The sequence below is a fragment of the Podarcis raffonei genome, chromosome 4 (genome assembly GCF_027172205.1).
Source record: "Podarcis raffonei isolate rPodRaf1 chromosome 4, rPodRaf1.pri, whole genome shotgun sequence".
NCBI classification, from domain to species: domain Eukaryota; kingdom Metazoa; phylum Chordata; class Lepidosauria; order Squamata; family Lacertidae; genus Podarcis; species Podarcis raffonei.
This window is the reverse complement of record NC_070605.1, coordinates 27,674,165-27,694,959: the sequence shown is the minus strand read 5'-3', so window position 1 is coordinate 27,694,959 and position 20,795 is coordinate 27,674,165. Positions and strand designations below refer to the sequence as shown.

Genomic DNA, 20,795 nt, shown 5'->3' with positions numbered 1-20,795 from the left:
GCGGGGTCCAACAGCCTTTTATCTTTGTCAGGGTAACGGCTGGTCCTGAACCCCTGGCGGCTCACCTCCCTGTTTCACCCGAAGGCGAGCACTCCTCCTGTGAGTACTCAGGTCTCTCCTTCTCTCAGACCTTAAGTCTCTGCAGCTGGGGAGACATCAGTGGGTCACTAGGCCCAGGGGCTGCTCAGCCTCCCCTGACCAAACCGGTAGTGGAACAGCTGTAAGTGATGGCCCAGCTGGAGGCAACGAGGTAATCCCTGCATCTGGAGCCAGGGCAGACTCAGGCCCCTGACTTGGCCCAGCTGCTGTTTGTTGCAGGGGAACCTGTCCAGACTGGGACTCTTCAGGATCAGCCCCCAGACTTTGTTCAGATGATGCCTGAGGCAAAGGGTCCGGTGCAGACTGAGACTCCTCTGGTTCTGAGTCCGAGTCCCAGGCCATCACACTTAAGAACATAGGAAGAGCCAGACTGGATCCAGCCAAAGGCCCATCTAGTCCATCATCTTGTTCTCATAGTGGTCAACCAGATGTATCTGAGAAGACCAAAAGCAAGACCCAAGCACAACAACGCTCTCCCCTTTTATGATTCCCCGCAACTGGCATTCTAGGGGCACGATGCCTCTGACAGTGGAGGTAGATACATAGCTAGCCATTAGCATTTCAAAACATCTGCAGACTCTGATTTTTCTCCTACGAGTTTGTGCACACTCGTGTTGTTTGAGGGAGATCTATTGCAATCCAAAGTTTCTGGTGGCATGTCTTCCCTCTCTTTGCTGTAGGACTATTATGTGTGATGCAGCTGTGTCACAGTTGTGAGTAGGTGGTCATGTATCGGAGAACAGTCCTTTATTTGAAAGAGTCCTTTGTCTGAAGAGCTGCCTAATCCAAAGCTTAAATTGCTTGTAGTTTTCAGAACATGGTGGTGATTCTGAGGATGACGTCAGCACCAAAGCAAAGAAACCATTAAAATGTGAATTATGTTTGGGCTTTGATTTGCGGAACATCAAGCAAAAGTCCCTGGATATCTGACTTCATCTCCCACAGAAGCCAGGGGTGTTTTTTTCAGACCTATGCTGGCCATTATGGCTGCATACACAACATGCATTTCAATCACAGTTAAAGTACACACAGCTAAAGTACGTTTCCTGGGAAATGTTCCTTATAGTTATTCCTATGAACAGCAAGTAAGTCCCATTCCATGGAGGTTGCTCCATTAAGGTGAATGGGGCATTGCCTCACCAAGGACAATCTGCCCTCAGCCAGCCCCCACCTCCTCCTTACTTCCAACCAATCCAGGGGATGTTACTAGCTGGCTGCCAACTCCTCATTAGCCTCAGTGTTGCCTTTGTAGAACTCATCAGGGAGGAGGTTCAGGTTGCCTCTGCCTATCTTTGGCTCTGACTTCACCAGCCATTGGTTTGGGCTTCATTTCCTGTTGGCTGCTCTGGTCTTCTGCTCCACCACTCCCAGTGGGCACCAGCCTCCCCTGGCCCCATTGACTTCACTTTCAAGTAACCACTCATACGGCTGAGCTCTTGGAGGAAATGGAATCCCATTCTGCTTTCCATGCATTGGATTGATCTCCATCTACTACCACACCAAATTACTGCCTCTGCTGCTACAGCTAAAGTCGACCTATGCAGTGACCTTAAGTTTAGGATTTAGCATTGTGCATTGAGAATCTAAAGCCGTTTCCCTCAACCTGGTGCTTTCCAGGCATTGCTGGACTACAGCTCCCATCAGTCCTCAAGTCAGCATGGTCAGTGGTGATGGGAGTTGTAGTCCAAATCCATGAAGGTTGGAGGAGGCTGATCCTAAAGCCTTAAATTGCATGGACTTAACCGCCCTTCCCAGTACAGGCAAATATAACTACACTTCTGTTGCTGTTGCATTTACAGACAAATACAGCTCTTCCGAAAAAGATGCTCTAATGACTGAACTCAAGATGATGACTCGCATTGGCAGTCATGAAAACATTGTGAATCTGCTTGGAGCTTGTACCATATCAGGTAAGGAGCTGAACAGCCAGTGGGCAAAGCCATCTACTTATGCTGGACCCTCCAATGTGACCTCTTTTTGCCTGGGTTGAGTACCCAAATGTAGAATTAGCATTGGCCTGTTGTGCCTGTAGCTCCTGTCCAATGGAATGAAAATTCACATTTAGGGGATCTGCTGAGTCTTTGATGGAACTCAGGAGACCATAGATCAGTGGCAGAGCACCTGCTTTGCTTGCAGAAGGTTTCAGGTTCTGTTTCTGGCATCTCCAGTTAAGAGGATCAGGCAACAGGTGTTGGGATAAACTTCCCTCTGTCTGAGACCCTGGAGAGCCACTGCCAGTCAGAGTAGACACTACTGGGCTAGATAGCTATACAGACCTTTAGTCTGATCTAGTAGACAGCAGTTTCCTATGTCCCAAATGGCCTTTCTGCTGTAACTACCAAGAGTCTGGGCAGCCACTCTGGGCAGCTTCCAACAAAATGCAGAAAAAACAGCAGCAGCAGCAACAACAACGAACATCAAACAGTAATAGCTTCCCTAAGAGGGTGGCCTTCAGAAGTCTATGAAAAATTATATAGTTGTTTAGCTCTTTGACATCTAATGGGAGCAAAATCCACAGGGTGGACACCACTACCGAGAAGGCCCTCTGTCTGGTTCCCAGTAACTTCACTTCTTGCAATGAGGGAACTGCCAGAAGGCCCTTGGAGCTGGACCTCAGTGTCCGGGCTGAACAATGGGGGTGGAGACGCTCCTTCGGGTATACTAGGCCAAGGTTGTTTAGGGCTTGAAAGCTCAACACCAACACTTTGAATTGTGCTCGGAAATGTACTGGGAGCCAATGTAGATTTTTTTTAGGACTGGTGTTATGTGGCCCCAGTGCCTGCTCCCAGTTGCTTCCTTTTTCACTGTTTGCTCTCTGGTATCTGAGTAACAGATTTTTATTTTTATTTTAAACTTTCCAGGACCAGTTTACTTGATTTTTGAATATTGTTGTTATGGAGACCTTTTGAACTACTTGCGGAGCAAACGAGACAGATTCCACAAGACCTTGACTGACGTCTTCCGACAGCACAATTTCAGCTTTTACCACAATTTCCCACAGTATGCAAACTCAAGGTAAGGAGCACTGAGCCAGTTGTGGCTTGGGCAAAGCGATGTGTTAGAGGCCCTTGTGTGCCAATCAGAGGGGGAGGGAATAGTGCCTCCTGCTCTCCTTGGCGGGGCTATGGCACGCGAGGAAGCTTCCAAGGCTTCTTCACACCACGCCTCCCTTGAGGGCCTTCCCCACATGCCCATCCTGGGCAGCTGTAGCATACACTCCACCTCTGTGGTGGGGGGAGCCTTCCCCATAGCATTAGCCACCTGGGACAGCTGCCTCACTCTGCCTAATGGTAGCACAGGCCCAGCAGGCAGATTCATGCAGATAGTAGTCCAGCGGAAGAATCTGATCATTTCCCTGAATGACAGGTTACCTAGACTGAGGGAAAGTATCAATTATGGAGGCTTTATATTAACCACCAGCAGCTGATTGGTTCTCTAGTGTCACCTGACTCATTGGGCCAGTGGTTCTGCCTTCTGATCAACAGCCCTGGCAGTGCAAGGAGGCTGTAGCTGATCTGCACTGTTCCTCGTTCACATCTCCTGACAACAACTCACAGGGCCAAGTTGCTAGGGTGATAATAATAATAATAATAATAATAATAATAATAATAATAATATAATTTTTTATTTATAGTCCGCCCTCCCTGGCCAGAGCCAGGCTCAGGGTGGCTAACACCAGTAAAATTACAATAAAAACATAATGGGGGGAGGGGGGGAAATTTAAAATATGGGTTAAAATACAATTTAAAATGCAGCCTCATTTTAATAGTAGCCCATAGATCAAAACCATAAGGAGAGGGAAACATAAGGGTCAGACTGAGTCCAAACCAAAGGCCAGGTGGAACACCTCTATCTTGCAGGCACTGCGGAAAGATGTCAATTCCCACAGGGCCCTAGTCTCTTGTGACAGAGCGTTCCACCAAGTTGGGGCCAGTACTAAAAAGGCCCTGGCCCTAGTTGAGACCAATCTAACCACCTTGCGACTTAGGACCTCCAAAGTGTTGTCATTTGTGGACCTTAAGGTCCTCCGTGGGGCATACCAGGAGAGGCGGTCCCGTAGGTACATGGGTCCTAGGCCGCATAGGGCTTTAAAGGTCAAAACCAGCATCTTAAACCTTACCCTGTACTCCACTGGCAGCCCGTGCAGTTGGTAAAGCACTGGATGAATGTGATCCCACGGCAAGGACCCCATAAGGAGCCTTGCTGCGACATTCAGCACCCGCTGGAGTTTCTGGGTCAGCTTCAAGGGCAGCCCCGCATAGAGTGAGTTACAATAATCAAGCCTGGAGGTGACTGTCGCATGGATCACTGTGGCCAGATCAGGGCGAGAAATGTAAGGGACCAGATGCTAAATACGGCGGAGATGGAAAAATGCCACCTTTGCTGTGGCTGCAACCTGCGCCTCCATGGAAAGGGAGGCATCAAAGGTTACACCCAAGCTCTTGACAGAAGGCTCTGCCACTAACTGAGCCCCCGCAAGAGATGGGAGTTGGTCCCCCAACCCCATGTCATCCCGACCCAGCCAGAGGACCTCTGTCTTCAAAGGATTTAACTTCAACTGGCTCCCAAAAGTATTGGGGAAAGGATTGCACCCTGCGGGACTCCACACACCAAGGGGTGCCGTGGCGACAACTCCCTCCCTAGCGCCACACTCTATCCCCGACCTGAGATAAAGAAGCACAGCCATTGTCAGACTATGCCCTGAATCCCCACGTCAGCAAGGCAGTGGTCCAAAAGTTCGTGATCAACCATGTCGAAGGCTGCTGACAGATCTAAAAGAATCAGCAGTCCCGACCCGCCTCAATCCATCTGTCTACGGAAATCATCTGTTAGGGCGACCAAAGTTGTCTCAGTCCCGTAACCAGGGCGAAAACCGGACTGAAATGAATCCAGAGTCGATGTTTCATCCAGAAACCCACCAAGCTGTTTGACAACCGCTCTCTCAATTACCTTACCCAGGTAAGGTCCCTATATGATATAGTTTGAGAACCACATCTGCATGGAAAAGCCACAAGAGATTGACTGCTTTCATTTCTGCTGTGTATTCCACCTGATCAAGCTGTAACTGTCACAAATCCTCTTTCAAAGACTCTGCTGTTTAAATTGAATGCATGCTATCATGATGAAATCTGCAAGTGAAAAATTCTAAGCACAACACCATCCAAATGCTTATTTTTTAAAAAAATAACAATGTGTTTACGCAGATTTTAATTTCTATTTATTTGGGGTTCATTCTATTTATTTGTGTTCATTCTTATGGATGTCATTTTTACTATAGCAATCCCTTTTTCTTTAAAAAAAATCTTTTTCAGAAATGAATATATACTAAGAAATGGATCATATATTCCAAAGGATGACTTTGGAAACACATTTGCAAAAAAAGACTTAGATTTGGTATCTAAATTGTGCAGAATTGCCCTGCTTGCTGAGGAAGGTAAGAAATCAAAGTCTCCTTTTGGATTGTAATTGTGGGTTTAAAAAAAAAATGGTCTGAAGTAATGTAGTCATTTGGCAAACAATACTAGTGACAGAAACTCAAGCCTTAGCGAAATAAAGCTCTTGCCATTGTTTTTCACTTGTAGAAGGAATGAAATATGTGAACAGGGGAATAGATGATGAAGAGGACCTCAATGTGCTGACTTTTGAAGACCTTCTCTCTTTCGCATATCAAGTTGCCAAAGGAATGGAGTTTCTGGAATCAAAATCAGTAAGCATGATGTGTGAAAATTTGTTCAGATGATAAAGAGAACAAAAATGCATACAGTGATCCAAATCCTATTACCTCCTCTCCTCTCCAGCTGGATGTTCCAGCTCAGAGCTACAAAAAATAAAACAAAAAACTTAATTAGAAATGGACTTTTATGAGAGAAATACATTTTTCTGGTGTGTGTGTAAATACTAGGACCAGCCCCAACATTAGGCAGAATGAGATGATTGCCTCAGGTGGCAGATGCTGTGAAGCAGGGAATGCTGGCGAGACGTTGGAGGACAGTTTTATGTAGTTCACAAAGCCTGCCTTATGTCCTCTAAGGAAGACAGCTGCCCTCAGGAGGTTACTGTCCCATCACCAGTCTAATCAGCTTCTTCACGTGGAATAAGGATGCTTTCTTGCCCTTTGCTTCAGGCATCAGAATGTTTTAGGTCAGTCCTGGTTGTTGCCATAGTTGCTTATGATGCATCTCTCTGGAACGCAAATGGCTAGAGGGGAATTGAGAGGAACCTCTTCTCTCTGCTGCGGTGGCTCTTCTCTGCCAAAGGAACGCTGCTGCCAGTTCAGCAGAGCTGGCTCAGAAACTAGCATGTTTTACCAAATACACAAGAACACAGTGTGACTAACATTTGGTCTAGGTAGCAGAATGCCCTAGTAAGCTCCCCAAGAGGGACTGAGAAGGCCAAAGCCAGTGCTCTTCCAAAGAAAGAAGGTTTTCTAAATGAGGTAAAACAAAAGGCAAAATGTAAACTGAATTTCTGAAGGCTTGTCTCGGAAGGAGACAGGAGGACAGGCGGTCTAGACGGGGAGATGAGATGCCAGGGAACCAAGAACAGCTGTGTGGTGATGCTCCAGTGTTTGTGGGGAAAGGGGGAGGGAGTGTTGGAAGTTGGAACGTTGATGGAATGAGAGAGAAGGAAGATGGAGCTGTTTACCTGTCCTTCTGCTATTGTCTGCCTAAAACATGTCAAAGAATGGGGGGAGCAAAAATCCTCAAGGGCAAAGTAATTCCAAAAAGAAGGGAAGAAGAGCAAGCATTTCCTGGCCATCACAGAGGTTTCGCTGGACAAGGACTGTGGGATTATGGGGTGCAAAGACGGGTGCCTTTAGGTGGGATTTCCAAGATTTAATCAGACTTTAAATCGCTTGGAATGTGTGTAACTCAGTGTTGTCTACACCAACTGGCAGTAACTCTCCAAGGTTTCAGACAAGAGTAGCTGGAGATGCTGTGTAATGGGCCCCGCCTGCTAGCCTGCTCCCTAAAATATCACTGGTTTTAGATACCTGTTAGGTCCATAAATTACCATATAGCATATATTCAACATAAAAAACAGTAACAATTTGTTGTTGACAAAGGACAGCTGGACACATAAAGGGCCCCATTACCTTCAGTAGCTTAGGGCCTCATCAAACCTAAATCCGGCCCTGGCTGTGGGTTGGGACCTTTTGAATGCAGAGTATGTGTTCTGCTACTGAGCTGTGTGGCCCTTCCTGTAGCTCAATAACTGTAGCCCCCAACATGGGAGCAACAAATAATTGTTCTGCTAGAGTATATCTATTTGGCAGTCATTAAAGACTATCTTTGATTCTGCAGCAACGATGCAATGCTATATGGGAACCATTTGAACTCTGTTCTGAATTTTGGTGCCTAGTGTTTATATATCATTGGGATGGGAAATGAATTTCTGCCTTTAACATGGGATCAGGTCAAAATACTCTTCCTTTTGCGTATGTAAGTCTTATGCCAAACAAGGGGGATAGTGCCCTTCAGGAGGAGCCAGGAGCAGCAGCAGATGTGCTTGCCCAGACAGTGCCACTCTCAGAAGAGCATGTCGGAGATAAATGGTGCATCGCTCATCTTTTTGGAGGGTCAGCCAACAATCTTCCTTTGTGCAAACCCTGTGAACTTCCATCAAGTGAAATGTGACTATCGGTATTACAGTATTTCGTACAATTTCCCTCCAGCACATAAAACTTTCAGTGAACTGATTGGCGTTATCTTTCAGTTCCTTCTTTCTAAGATTTATTGCTCGCAGGCTCACCCACTTTTGGTTGTTGTTGTTTTAAAAAAGAGGATGTGTGCCCTTCAAGTGCTGGAGAGGGGAAGCACCGCATAGACCATGAACAGGGAAACAGGGGCCTCCAGATGAGAACATTGGAGCAGAGAAAGCTCCTTTACACGAAGCCAGACCGTCGGTCTGTCTAGTTCAATGTGGTCTACACCGGGGCCAGGGCCCTCCAGGGTTCAGATTCTACCTCCCATCAACCTAGTCCATAGGCAGGGCTAGACAAACCATTAAGCAAAATAAGCACATGTTTACAAACCCTCCAAGTGTCCCTATTTTGGCGTATGATTTCAGCTGCGAAAGGTGTTGGCTTGGAAACAACCAGGGACTTAAATGTTGTTCTTTGGCTGTTGTGAAACAGGGCGTGAAGCAAACTCACACCATTCTCCCTTGACAGTGTGTTCACAGGGATCTCGCTGCCAGGAATATTCTAGTCACTCACGGGAAAGTGGCAAAAATCTGCGACTTTGGACTTGCAAGGGACATAGAGAATGATTCAAACTACGTTGTCCGAGGGAACGTAAGTAGATGCTTCTGGCAGACTCTTTTAATAGCTTTATGCTAATCATAATAACAACACAGTAGTACTAACCATAAGAATATAAAAATAGCCCTGTCAGATCAGGTCAAAAGCCCATCTAGTCCAGCATCTTGTTCTTACAATAGCCAACCAGATACCCAGCAGGAATCTCCCCACTTGTGCAACTGGTATTCAGAAACACACCAGTTCTTATACTGGAGAATAGTGCACAGCCATCATGGCTCGTAACCTTCATTAGCCCTATTCTCCATGAATTTCTCTTTATCTTCCTTCAAAGCCATTTAACTTGGCGACTCTAACAACCTCCCGTGGCAATGAATTTAACGTAGCTTAACTGTGTGCTGTGTGTACATGCAGGAATTGGCAAGTGGATAAGCTGATGGTTAAGAATTATAAATTAAAAATAATCCCTCCAAAAATATTGCAATAAAAGGTTAAATGTAAGGAATGGAATGTGAATTAGAAAACAACGCAGCAACAAGAGGAAACTATGGACACATGGAAAGCAGAGTGTGGGAAGCCAATTTTTTGAAAAATTGTATTAAATTTGCTCTAATTTGTGGTTGATTTGTTAAAATGTGAAAAATCAATAAAAACAATTTCGCAAAAACAAAAACCCCAACCACTCTATAAGCTGTGTGAAGAAATACAGTACTTCTTTTTATTTTTCTGGATACCTTCCAACATTCAGCTTCCTTAGATGACCCCAGATTCTGGTATTATGAGAGGGAGGAAAAACACCTCTTTATTCACCCCCTCAACTTCAGGAGGCTGGATGGACTCCTTTGCACACAGAGATTGTGATCTAGAATGGCAATCTGTGCGCCAAAGCCTCTTTGTAGGTACAGATTCCCTTGCTGGGTTTGCTAGAACACACATGTCTGCTTTCTTCCTAACTTCTTTATGAAAGGGACCCCTGCTGGATTAGACTAACTGCCGATAAATCCCATTTCCTGTTTTCTGCAGATGCCTCCAGTAAGCCTGTAACCAGGACATGAAGGCAGTAGCCTTCTTCTCCTGTCCTTGTCCAACAGCAGCTTATATTCAGTAGCATGAGGTCTTTGAACCTGGAGGCTGCATAAAGCCATCTGTCTGAGGGCACCTTCACACAGAAAGTGCTTCCTTGCAGTAAATACTAAATCCTCAGCGTAGCTTGTCACACACCCACCCAAAGATATTTTACAGTGGGAAGACATGCTTGAGAAACTTTTCATATAGGGAATCGATCAAGTTTGAAGCAGTCCTGGTTATCTGTTTTTTAGGTGTTACAAACAAGAGCTGCTTCTGCAACATCATGTGAAAATCCTAGTTCCTACTCTAGTTCCACTATGCTTTGCATGTGCTCCCTCAAAGGCCACAGCCGCCCTGTTCCCAAGCAGATATTCCTCTAAAAATGAAGTCCATGCATACTAATTGCTAGACTTTGCATAGTATTTCTTCTTCTTTTTCCTCTGATGTGTGGAAGTTTCAGTGCAGAAATGATTTCCTCCCCTTTCCTCTTCCTACAGGCTTGTTTACCTGTTAAGTGGATGTCTCCTGAAAGCTTGTTTCAAGGGATTTATACTATTAAGAGTGATGTCTGGTCTTACGGAATCTTACTGTGGGAAATATTCTCTCTTGGTATGTTCTGGATTAAGTTGCCTACTTCAGCATTAAGGAGGGCCCAGAAACAAGGGGTGGCAGAAAAAATTGGTTCAGTTTGCATTAAATGTGGACTTGCGTCATTGGCACTTTCCAAAGCAATTCTCTGAAATTTTCTAGCCAGGTAATGTTTTCAGAAATGCAGGGGTTCACAGACAGTGGTAATAATAATAATAATAATAATAATAATAATAATAATAATAATTTATTTATACCCTGCCCATTTGGCTGGGTTTCCCCAGCCACTCTGGGCGGCTTCCAACAAAATATTAAAATACAATGGTCTGTTAAACATTAAAAGCTTCCCTAAACAGGGCTGGCTTCAGATGTCTTCTAAAAGTCTGGTAGTTGTTTTTCTCTTTGACATCTGGTGGGAGGGCATTCCACAGGGCGGGTGCCACTACCGAGAAGGCCCTCTGCCTGGTTCCCTGTAACTTGGCTTCTCACAGTGAGGGAACTGCCAGAAGGCCCTCGGCGCTGGACCGCAGTGTCCGGGCAGAACGATGGGGGTGGAGATGCTCCTTCAGGTCCACAATCTTCATTCAAGCCATCCACAGCACATTTGTGAATTTGTGGTTGAAGACTGGAAATAGAACATCCACTGTATTAATGGTGCATGTGGATTTTTAATTGTATTTTTATTGCTTCTCTTATTTCTTATATTATTTCTTACATTATTTCTTATTGTATTACAATCTGAATTGGAATTCAATAAAATACAACATATGAAATAAAAGCAATAAACCTCCACTTAAAAATTGTATAGCATCCAGCACCATGCATTACAATTGTTATAATAGGCAGAAAAATCATTAAGTCCCCGCCCCCCGCAAAGTCTCAGCAGTGTTCAAGTGGTCTTCGGGGAGTGGGGAGGTTTGGGAATCACTCTACTAGGGTAAAGTGTGCAGGAAAATAACTTACAGAATACATTATATTAGGTGAAGTATGCTTTCCAAAAATGTGTGTGTTAGGGGAAATTGGATACAAAAATGTGTACATTAGGAGAAATTGGCACTAATATGCCGATTAATCTTCACGAGTTGTTGTTTTTAAATAACAAAACTGATGTGGTAATATGGAGAAATGAACTCAATGATGTGGGTGCATTAGGCTGCATACTGCACACCATAATTTTAAGCACATGACTTTCTTCCAAAGAATACTGGGAACTATAGTTTGTTGGGGCATTAGGAATTATAGCTCTAGGAGGGGTAAACCGCAGATCCCAAGATTTGCAGGGGGAGAGCTGTTTGCTTTAAATGTACAGTGTATATGCAGTCGTGAATTGTGTGAAGAAGGGTGTGGCAAGCCTGTTTTTCAACATCCACTTTTTCACTCTTCACTTCTCCCATCTTTCTGTTTTAGGTGTCAGTCCTTACCCTGGAATACAAGTGGATGCAAACTTCTACAAGCTAATTCAAAGTGGCTTTAAAATGGACTGTCCGTTTTATGCTACAGAAGAAATGTAAGCATGGGGTATGAATACCGAGGGCTGGGGAGGGGCAGGATTCTGCCCAGGCACAATTTAGGGATTCCATGGTAAATTTCACCCTTCCTACCTTCCCTGTGCTTCTAATTTATTATTCTTCAGGACTACCAGTATCTATGATCATCTCACTAGTTCCACATACTGGCTACTGATAGAAACAGTTAAGTAGGCATAAACTGACCTGTGTTGCACATTCTGGGACACACACACACACACACACTTCTCAGTCTGCTTTCCCTGTTTGTACCATTGGTATACATGCGCTGATAATGTGGTGTGGACATCATTTCACCTTATTGGATTGCCCCTTGTGAATTGCCCCTTTTTCCTGGCCCCAGCCATGGTGCAGAGCTGCTTAGAACTTAAACCATCATGTCTAGTTTCAGAGTGTTTTGGATAATGGATGTGGGACTGAAGCCACATACCGTATTTTTCGCCCTATAGTACGCACCGGCCCATAGGACGCACCTAGTTTTTTGGCGGGGAAATAAAGAAAAAAAATTATTTCCCCCCCAGCCGCGGCTTCAGCGCGCCCCACGCTCCGGGCAGCAGGCTGCTATCCGCAGCCTAGGGAGCCCTGTGGGAACTCCCACGGGCTCCCCAGGCTTGCTGATAGCTTCCTGAAGCCTGGAGAGCGAGAGGGGTCGGTGCGCACCGACCCCTCTCGCTCTCCAAGCTTCAGCGAAAGCCTGCATTCACCCCATAGGACACACGCAGATTTCCCCTTCATTTTTGGAGGGCAAAAAGTGCGTGCTATAGGGCGAAAAATACGGTAAATGTTTGCAAGTTCTACTTGAGAGCATTGCTTCAGATGGGTGCCACGAGATTCTCAAATACTGTATATGAGACGGCCAAACAAGCTTATTGATAACATGGTGAAGATGTTAAAGCAGGCACATTAACTTAAAAGTTTTCATGCTTTGGGGTGTTGTCTTAACGAAGCGCCTTGAGTCTGAGCTGCAGGTGAAGTTCTTTTGATCCTAGGATCTTTTAAAAGCCCAGGCGTGCTTGTATTTTGGGACACATTCATATCCCAGTTGCCTGACTTTCCCATAGAAAATGCTTTGGGAAATCATTTCGTATCCCCCCCTCTGGTTTTGTTGTTGTCTTTGCAGATATTTAATGCTGTGTTCCTGCTGGGCTCTGGACTCCAGAAAAAGACCATCCTTTTCACAGCTGCTTTCCCTCCTGGCCTGCCAGCTGGCTGAGGCAGAAGGAGCAGTAAGTAAGATTTGCAAACAAGAACATTTTTCTTCTCTTTTTTCCCCTTTTGCTTTTTTTTTTTTTAGGGGGTGGTGGTTTAAAACCTATTAATAGCACCCATGGCAAGGGACTGTGAATGATGTCCCCAGCTGCTCGCTCTACCCTTCAGAAAGAACCGTCTGTTGTTTTCCCCCAGGGAGATCTCCAGAATGTCATCATGATTCTGGCGTTCTTCTCAGCTGTTGAGAGAGAGAGAGAGAGAGAGAGAGTGCAGCATCTTTGGCAAATATATTATTGAGTGTTTTCAGGAGAGCACTGCAGAAATGTGAGACTCCTGCACAGGTGTGCGAAACCTCACCTCTTTGTCTGGCTTCCAGGCCTGTCTTTGGCCGTGCCTCCACCTCACTCACTCAACTTCTCAATGTCCTACTTTTGAGTGTTTCTGCCTATGATTGTGCCTCTCGCTTGTCTGCTTAGAGAGGGTATGGTGTCTGGTGTCAGAGGTGGTTCTGAGGTAGCGTGACCAGTTCAGCTGCACTGGGTGCCGTGCTGCAGGGAGCACCACAACAATGCTGTAGAACGGAGCATGAGAGGAGGGGAGGGCAAATTTTAGGGTCTCACAGGGCGCCGCTGAAAGGTGAGAGCCCAGAGTCCTCCACTGCTGCTATCTGCTGGCACTGGAGGTAGGGAAGCAGAGAGACCAGCAGCAGGTGGAGTCTGAGCCAGTGACAGCCCCATTCACCCACCAACTGCTTGCAAGTGAGGAAGGCCAGTGGGGTTTGGCTGAGGGCCGGCTGAGGTTGTTGCATTGGCCCTCGTGGAACTGCTTCCACTGTGGAGGGTCTAGAACAGCCTTTCTCAACCTGTGGGTCCCCAGATGTTGTTGAACTACAACTCCCATCACCCCTAGTTAGCAAGGCCAGAGCTCAGGGATGATGGGAGTTGTAGTCCAACAACATCTGTGGACCCACAGGTTGAGAACCGCTGGTCTAGAAACTGCTGGCTTTTCTGTGATGGGAATGTAGCCTATAGAACAGGCTGTTGGGATGCGTCCAAGGAAACGGGGGCAATTGGCAGGCCCCGAGCTGGCTCCAGCCCACAGGCCCACAGCTGGGCGATCTCCGATCCTTGGATCAGCATATACCTGCGACTCAAGCCTCAGAAACCTTCAGAAGCTGAGCATGCAAGCCAGCAGAGTAAACTCTGAACAACAGAAGGGCAGATAGAGGCTGTGTAAAGCGTATTTACAGGCATTTTATTCAGCATCAGGACAAAGGGAAGAACATGTCTTCTCCCCTTCGTGTCCAAGCAAAGAGGATAAGCAAAAGCTCTACACACAACAGAAGTTCCCAGCAAGCTGTGCTGGAATGTAAACAGACATTTGACATACAACAACTCCACATATCTGTTAAGGTGGAACGGAATATCGTAACACAGGCACCCCCAAATTTGGCCCTCCAGCTGTTTTGGGACTACAACTCCCATCATCCCTAGCTAACAGGACCAGTGATCAGGGATGATGGGAATTGTAGTCCCAAAACAGCTGGAGGGCCAAGTTTGGGGATGCCTGCTATAGAACAATGGTAAGAGTCACATTTGTTGCTCCACCCACTTTTTTACTTCTGGCTCCAACCACCACTGGTATGTGGCCCCCAGAAGATGGTCTGTGAGGCAATGTGGCTCTCAGGCTGGAAAGGGTTTGCCATCCTTGCACTAGCCCTCTTCAGCCAAACACAATTGGAATCCCACACAGGAAGTTCAGGGGAGGAACCGGAAGGGACTGGGATGTTGCGGGTGGAGTCAGCATGGACAGACCAGCATTTTCTTCAGGCATGAGATTAACTCCTCTTTGCTGCCTGTACTATTTTACCTACATCTCAGTGAACTAAATGGGATTTGTAAACCACCGTGCATACCAGAAAATATTGTGGAGTTGTAACTACTGCTACTATTTCTGTTACTACTGCTAATAATAATAATGACAATTCATTATTTGCTACCTCTTATATTCCCGTCCTAAATTATAGGCATGTCCAGTGGGGAAGAGTGGGATTTCTGAACACGTATCGAGTCCAAAGCCACATATCCCAGTTCACATGGGATAAGAGAAGCTGAACCACTTTGATTCACCATTCCTACTCTGGATGCAGGTGCTGCAAGGGAGAAATAAGACGGATGCATTATTTTATATAAAAAGGCATATAAGCTGAATGTATCGACAGAGACGTTTTTTTGCCTTTGCTAAAGAGGCCAGATTTGCTGCTCCCGCCCCTGAATTTCTCGTGCTCATTTCCATGATCCAACTTTTGCTTTTGAAATGAAATTTGCCTCCCCTTTCAGGAATCTGGGTCAAGGCAAGAGCACACTTTTCACAACCAGGGGTTCTCTGGTATGTCTGCAGCCTCCAGGGGTTAGGAAAGGAAACTTTTTCCTTTCACAAATGTAACTGAAGTCAAACATTCCCGTTGTTGTTTGGTTGTGCTTAGAGCAGATGTAGAGAGTTGAAATTCTTTGTCATCAGAGCCTCCAGACATGAATGTATAGTGGCATTATCTTAACACTTGCTGTGCTAATAATTCAAAAAACCTTGGATCGGGACATTTAGACCCCTGCGCCACATCATAAGCAGCATATGCCTGATATGTGTCAGGGGTGGCCAACCTGGTTGGCACATTTGGTTTTTTGGGTGAGTGCCATGGGCTCCCCACCCCCTTTTTTGTGAACAGGGGCTTCCTCTGTAAGGTCTTCACCTTATTTCCATCATTGGGCATTTGAATTTCCTGTGATCCAGAAGGCTTTCTTCATAGACTTTGTGTGGCTTGGCAGGATGAAGAAAAGAGAAAATGAAATTTAATTCTCATCGGTGTTGCTTACACCCAGGTTACATGGTCAGAACAACTATACCATCTTAGGAAATGGGAAATCCATGACAGAGGAGCTGTCATATCTAAGCCCTGCCAAAACTGTGCAAACCACGGCGGAAGCTGGGGCGGTGGGTTGACAGTTTCCCCCTGGGTAATTCTGGTTCTTGTCAGAGGGAAATTCTCCAAGCCAGCCCTGGCATGGTTTTGTTGCCATTCTGAGGCCATGCCAGGGGAACGAGGGGACTCTGGATCTGGTGGGTCCCAAGCTGCCCAAGCTCTGCCCCCAGTGTGGTGTAGTGGTTACGAGCAGCAGACTCGTAATCAGGTGAACCGGGTTCGCGTCTCCGCTCCTCCACATGCAGCTGGGCTAGTCACACTTCTCTGAAGTCTCTCAGCCTCACTCACCTCACAGAGTGTTTGTTGTTGGGCAGGAAGAGAAACGAGATTTGAGACTCCTTTGGGTAGTGATAAAGCGGGATATCAAATCCAGACTCTTCTTCCTCAGCTGTGTCATCAAAGTACCAGCAGAGGAAGGTGGGCTCCCTCTCTGGCCCTGGACTTTCTACCCATGGAGAGGGAGATTAGCTGTATCCTATTGCCAGGGCTGGCCCACCCATGTGGCAAGCTGAGGTCACCGCCTCAGGCGGCAGAATCCACAGGGACAGCAGGTCCTGCTGTTGAACTCCCCCCCCCCTTGTTCCTGATGTACAGCTTCCCTTTCTCCTTCTTCCCTGGTGGGGAGGAAGCACCATTTTGGGGTCCACCTCACATGCCAAAATGTATTGGACCAGCCCTGCCTGTTGCCCTCTGGGATATCATCTCAGAGACTTAAAACTATGGGTAGGCAAAGTAAGGCCCGGGGGCCAGATCTGGCCCAATCGCCTTCTCAATCCGGCCCACGGACGGTCCGGGAATCAGCATGTTTTTACATGAGTAGAATGAGTGCTTTTATTTAAAATGCACTCTGGGTTATTTGTGGGGGATAGGAATTCGTTCATTTTTTTCCTTCAAAATATAGTCTGGCCCCCCACAAGGTCTGAGGGACAGTGGACTGGCCCCCTGCTGAAAAAGTTTGCTGACCCCCACTTAAAACCTTAAAGCACAGCTAGGATGATGGGAGTTGTAGTTCAGCAACATCTGGAGGGCTGCTGGTTCCCCATCTCTGACTTTTAAAGCTTTTCAGGATTTTTCTATCCTTATTTTGACTTAGTAATTTTATTTTGATGTGTTGTTGTTGTTTTTGACATGCTGTAGCTTTGCAGTTTAAACTTCAGTTTTCAGATATGTTCCTGCTGCTTCATGCTAGCACTGCCTTGACTATTAATTATTATTTCATTTTTCTATTTTGTGAGTTGTCTTATTTTATTGCTCATCTTGTCTGGAAAGGCAGTATCCAGTTTTTAATAGATAAATGTAATTTAAATGTGCTGTTTAATCATCAGGTAGCCATGCTTGCCGCTACTGAATGAAATGTCTGCTGAAATATTGATACAGATACTTGATATATATTTGAAATAAAGATGTAGGTGTTTTTTTGTTTTGGTCTTCTTGGTTCCTGAGCTTTCCGGTCAGTTTTGCCATTTCAGCAACTTCAACAAAGAATGGGATTTTTTAAAATAATTTATCTTGGAGACCACTGTAAGCAGATGAAAATATTAGCAATAACACTTGTAATGTAGCAAGTACTATGGAGACAATGGAGTAATATAAAATATAGATTATGGGAAAAGATCTAATAATAGGACCATGGAGGGGAGGTGGGAAGCCCAGAGATTCGGAGGAATCTGTAAATGTGGATGTGTATGGTTGTATTATTATTTTATACTTGGAAAATCAAATAAAAATTATTTCCAAAAAAAAAAGATGTAGATTTTCTTCCAGTGTGCTGTGTTATTTCTAGATGCAATTCACTTCTTTGGCGGAACATTTGGAGGAATGGAAAACCACAGGGCTCACTGGAAGAGATCAGGACATTTGGGACTTGCTTGTGCATGTACTGAGTCCAGAGATGGTCCTAGGGATGGCAAACACCCTCATTTCAAAAGGTCTCCTTAGCCCAGGGATTGGGGACCAACTGCATTAAGAACATAAGAAGAGTTTGCTGGATCAGGCCAATGTGCATCTATTCCAACATCCTGTTCTCACAGTGGCCTGTGGGAAACCAGTGTGCTGGGCCTGGGGGTAACCCGAGTAACGCAGTCCAGATCCGGTCCAGAATCCAAGGGTTCTGCGAGGAGTCAGTCTGACAGGGCCAAGGCAGGACACGAGGCAGGAAACCAGGCAAGGACAGGTACAGGATCTCAGGCAGGTTCTAGCAAACAGCAATGTTGCTCCCACAACCTGGGGAGGGGTCCGACAGCCTTTTATCTTTGTGGGGGTAACGGCCGGTCCTGATCCCCCGGTGCCTCACCTCCCTGTCTCGCCCGAAGGCGAGCACTCCTCCTGCGAGTACTCAGGTCTCGCCTTCTCTCAGACCTCAGTCTCTGCAGCTCAGGAGATGTCGGTGGGTTACTGGACCCAGAGGCTGCTTCAGCCTCTCCTGACCCAACTGGTAGTGGAGCAGCTGTAAGTGATGGCCCAGCTGATGGCAACAAGGTAATCCCTGCGTCTGGAGCCAGGGCAGGCTCAGGCCCCTGACTCGGCCCAGCTGGTGCTTGTTGCAAGGGAACCTGTGCAGACTGGGGCTCTTCAGAATCAGGCCCCAGACTAGGTTCAGACGCCGCCTGAGGCAAAGAATCCGGTGCGGACTGAGACTCCTCTGGTTCCGAGTCCGAGCCCAAGTCCCAGGCCATCACAACCAGCATGCAAGATCAGAGCACAAGAGCTCCCTTCACTCATGTGGCTTCCAATAACTGATATTCAGAATCATTACTGCAGCCATCATGGCTAGTAACTATTGATAGCCCTCTCACTGAATGTGTCTCTTGTAAAGCCATCCAGCTCTGTGGCCACCCCTTTCTCCTGTGGGAGTGAGTTCCATAGTTTAACTGCTCTGCTGTGCATGCAGAAGTACTGTTCTCCCATCGCCAATGGGGAATGGCCAATGATTAAGGATGGTGGAGATTTTAGCCACCCCAGGTTCCCCAGCCCTGTTTTAACCCATCTTCTTCTCCAAGTTGCGGCAGCAGCAGAGGCTCAATCACAACTCACCTCTAAAGAATCAAGGCTGGGCTGAATCACACCTCTGGTGATAAGGTGCCGTCCAATTAGCAAACCACTGCTACGAGGGTACTTTGCGTTTGGTTTTCCAATTACAAACACTAGGTGGAGCTGTAAGCTCATTTTTTTGTAGCTGGGTATTTGCAGAATGCTCGAAAATAAACGTGTCTTGTTTGCTTTCCAATGAGAACAGAACCAATTTGGTGAGAGATTCTGAAGCAGAATCTCCTAACTAGAATTTGCTTTCAGAAATGCGTGTTTTTGTATTTTCTTGATTCAATTGTTTTTAATCTTTTCAACTCCGAATGCTACCACCAGAGGGATACAGCAGGAAACTTTGCCAAACTGACTTTTGGTGTGTGAAATTTTCTTTCAGTCCTCATACCAAGTGGTATGTAATATGTCAGCCCAGGACATCCCACAGATGTCTGTGCAGGTCCTAATTCTGCACTCTAACTGCCACATCACACTGCCTCTAGGTAGTATGTACCATATATTCACACACACACACAAACCCCAAACATATTGTTGTACCTTTATAAGCTAGGTGAAGGTAAAGGGACCCCTGACCACATTAGGTCTAGCTGTGGCCGACTCTGAGGTTGCGGCGCTCATCTCGGATTCAAACCGCCGACCTTCTGATCGGCAAGTCCTAGGCTCTGTGGTTTAACCCACAGCACCACCCGCGTCCCCCTTTACAAGCTACTTAGAGGCTATTGTAATTAAGCTAAATATAAATTGTTTAACTAAATAAAATAAAATAAAAATTTTGAAATTAACGAATTAATTTTTTAAAAATAAAACATAAATCATGTGCTATGATAATTTCTTTAAAAAATAATAATCCTAGCTTTGGCTGCGGCAAAGTCATGAATGTTATAATTCCTCCAATGAACTCAAGAGGCCTCATGTATGCTATCCTCACAACAACCTTGTGGGGAAGGTAAGGTTCACCCAGTGAGCTTTGTGGCTAAGCTGGGAAACTGCTGGTCTAAAAGATACAAGACCCTAAGGCTATAACTTTAGGCAGTTTCTTTGGAGGTCTTTAAGCAGAGGCTTGACAACCATATGTCAGGAGTGCTCTGATGGTGTTTCCTGCTTGGCAGGGGGTTGGACTCGAAGGCCCTTGTGGTCTCTTCCAACTCTATGATTCTATGATTCTATGATTCTAACTTTATTAGCCTACTTGTGGCGCCCTGTCTACAAGAGCCAAGGAAATGCAACTTTAAAAATTAGCTATTATGCAGCTGTACTAAAAGAAAAATTTGTGTGTGTGTGTGTGTGTGTGTGTGTGTGTGTGAGAGAGAGAGAGAGAGAGAGAGAGAGAGAGAGAGAGAGAGATATCTTTGGCTTCACATAACATGCACATATTTTGGGGAAGTTACTCTTACTTGCAGATCCCTCAGATACTTTAAGGGATAAAACACCTTATTTGTATAAAAGTAGGTGGAACATGAAAAGCAGAGTGGGGAGACTGGTTATGTTCTTGCTAAAACTGTGGTCAGGATGCCAAGGAACACATGAGAGGATGCAAAACTTGTTTTTCTTAAACCTCATCCTTTTAAGTTTTATTTTTAAAAGGTGCTCCTAAACTCCTCTTTAAATCCCTCCAAATTCAAAAAGCTTGCTGGAGATTTGGAGAAAGGGATTTACACAGAGAGTGAAATTGTGCATAGACTCTGCCACCTCTCCCGCTCTGAATAGCTCTAATGAAAAATCCACAAATGTCTTTGGTTTAGAGACCAGTTTGAAGGTTCTAGAGGAGCACCTTAGTCACATTGACATCACACGTCTAAAGCACACTTAAGGCACATTTAAAGCACAGGCAGATATGTCTTGTCCGATCTCACCCAATGAGTTGTGTCTGTGTTTCTGACCACAGATTTCAATGCTCAGGTTTAGTTACTCCACCTATATTTACCATTCTGCTTATTGCCCAGTGCTTAGTAGTAAAACACTGGCTTATGTTTTCTGAAACAATGCCGTCCCGTCCCCCCGTCCCCGGGAGAAAAAAAACACCCAT

General features: G+C 45.7%; 1 protein-coding gene across 1 annotated transcript in view; it reads left to right on the top strand.

The window, feature by feature from the left end:
• The window catches only part of FLT3 (fms related receptor tyrosine kinase 3), a 53,438-nt gene extending 38,478 nt beyond the window's left edge, over positions 1 to 14,960 (top strand). Inside the window, exons 16-24 of the mRNA XM_053385951.1 lie at positions 1,899 to 2,009; positions 2,961 to 3,114; positions 5,412 to 5,533; positions 5,682 to 5,806; positions 8,273 to 8,395; positions 9,925 to 10,036; positions 11,423 to 11,522; positions 12,662 to 12,767; positions 14,777 to 14,960. Coding sequence (XP_053241926.1) covers positions 1,899 to 2,009; positions 2,961 to 3,114; positions 5,412 to 5,533; positions 5,682 to 5,806; positions 8,273 to 8,395; positions 9,925 to 10,036; positions 11,423 to 11,522; positions 12,662 to 12,767; positions 14,777 to 14,854 — 1,031 coding nt within the window. The 3' untranslated portion in view covers positions 14,855 to 14,960. The remainder of the gene's footprint in view (positions 1 to 1,898; positions 2,010 to 2,960; positions 3,115 to 5,411; positions 5,534 to 5,681; positions 5,807 to 8,272; positions 8,396 to 9,924; positions 10,037 to 11,422; positions 11,523 to 12,661; positions 12,768 to 14,776) is intronic.
• The last annotated feature ends 5,835 nt before the right edge of the window (positions 14,961 to 20,795 follow it).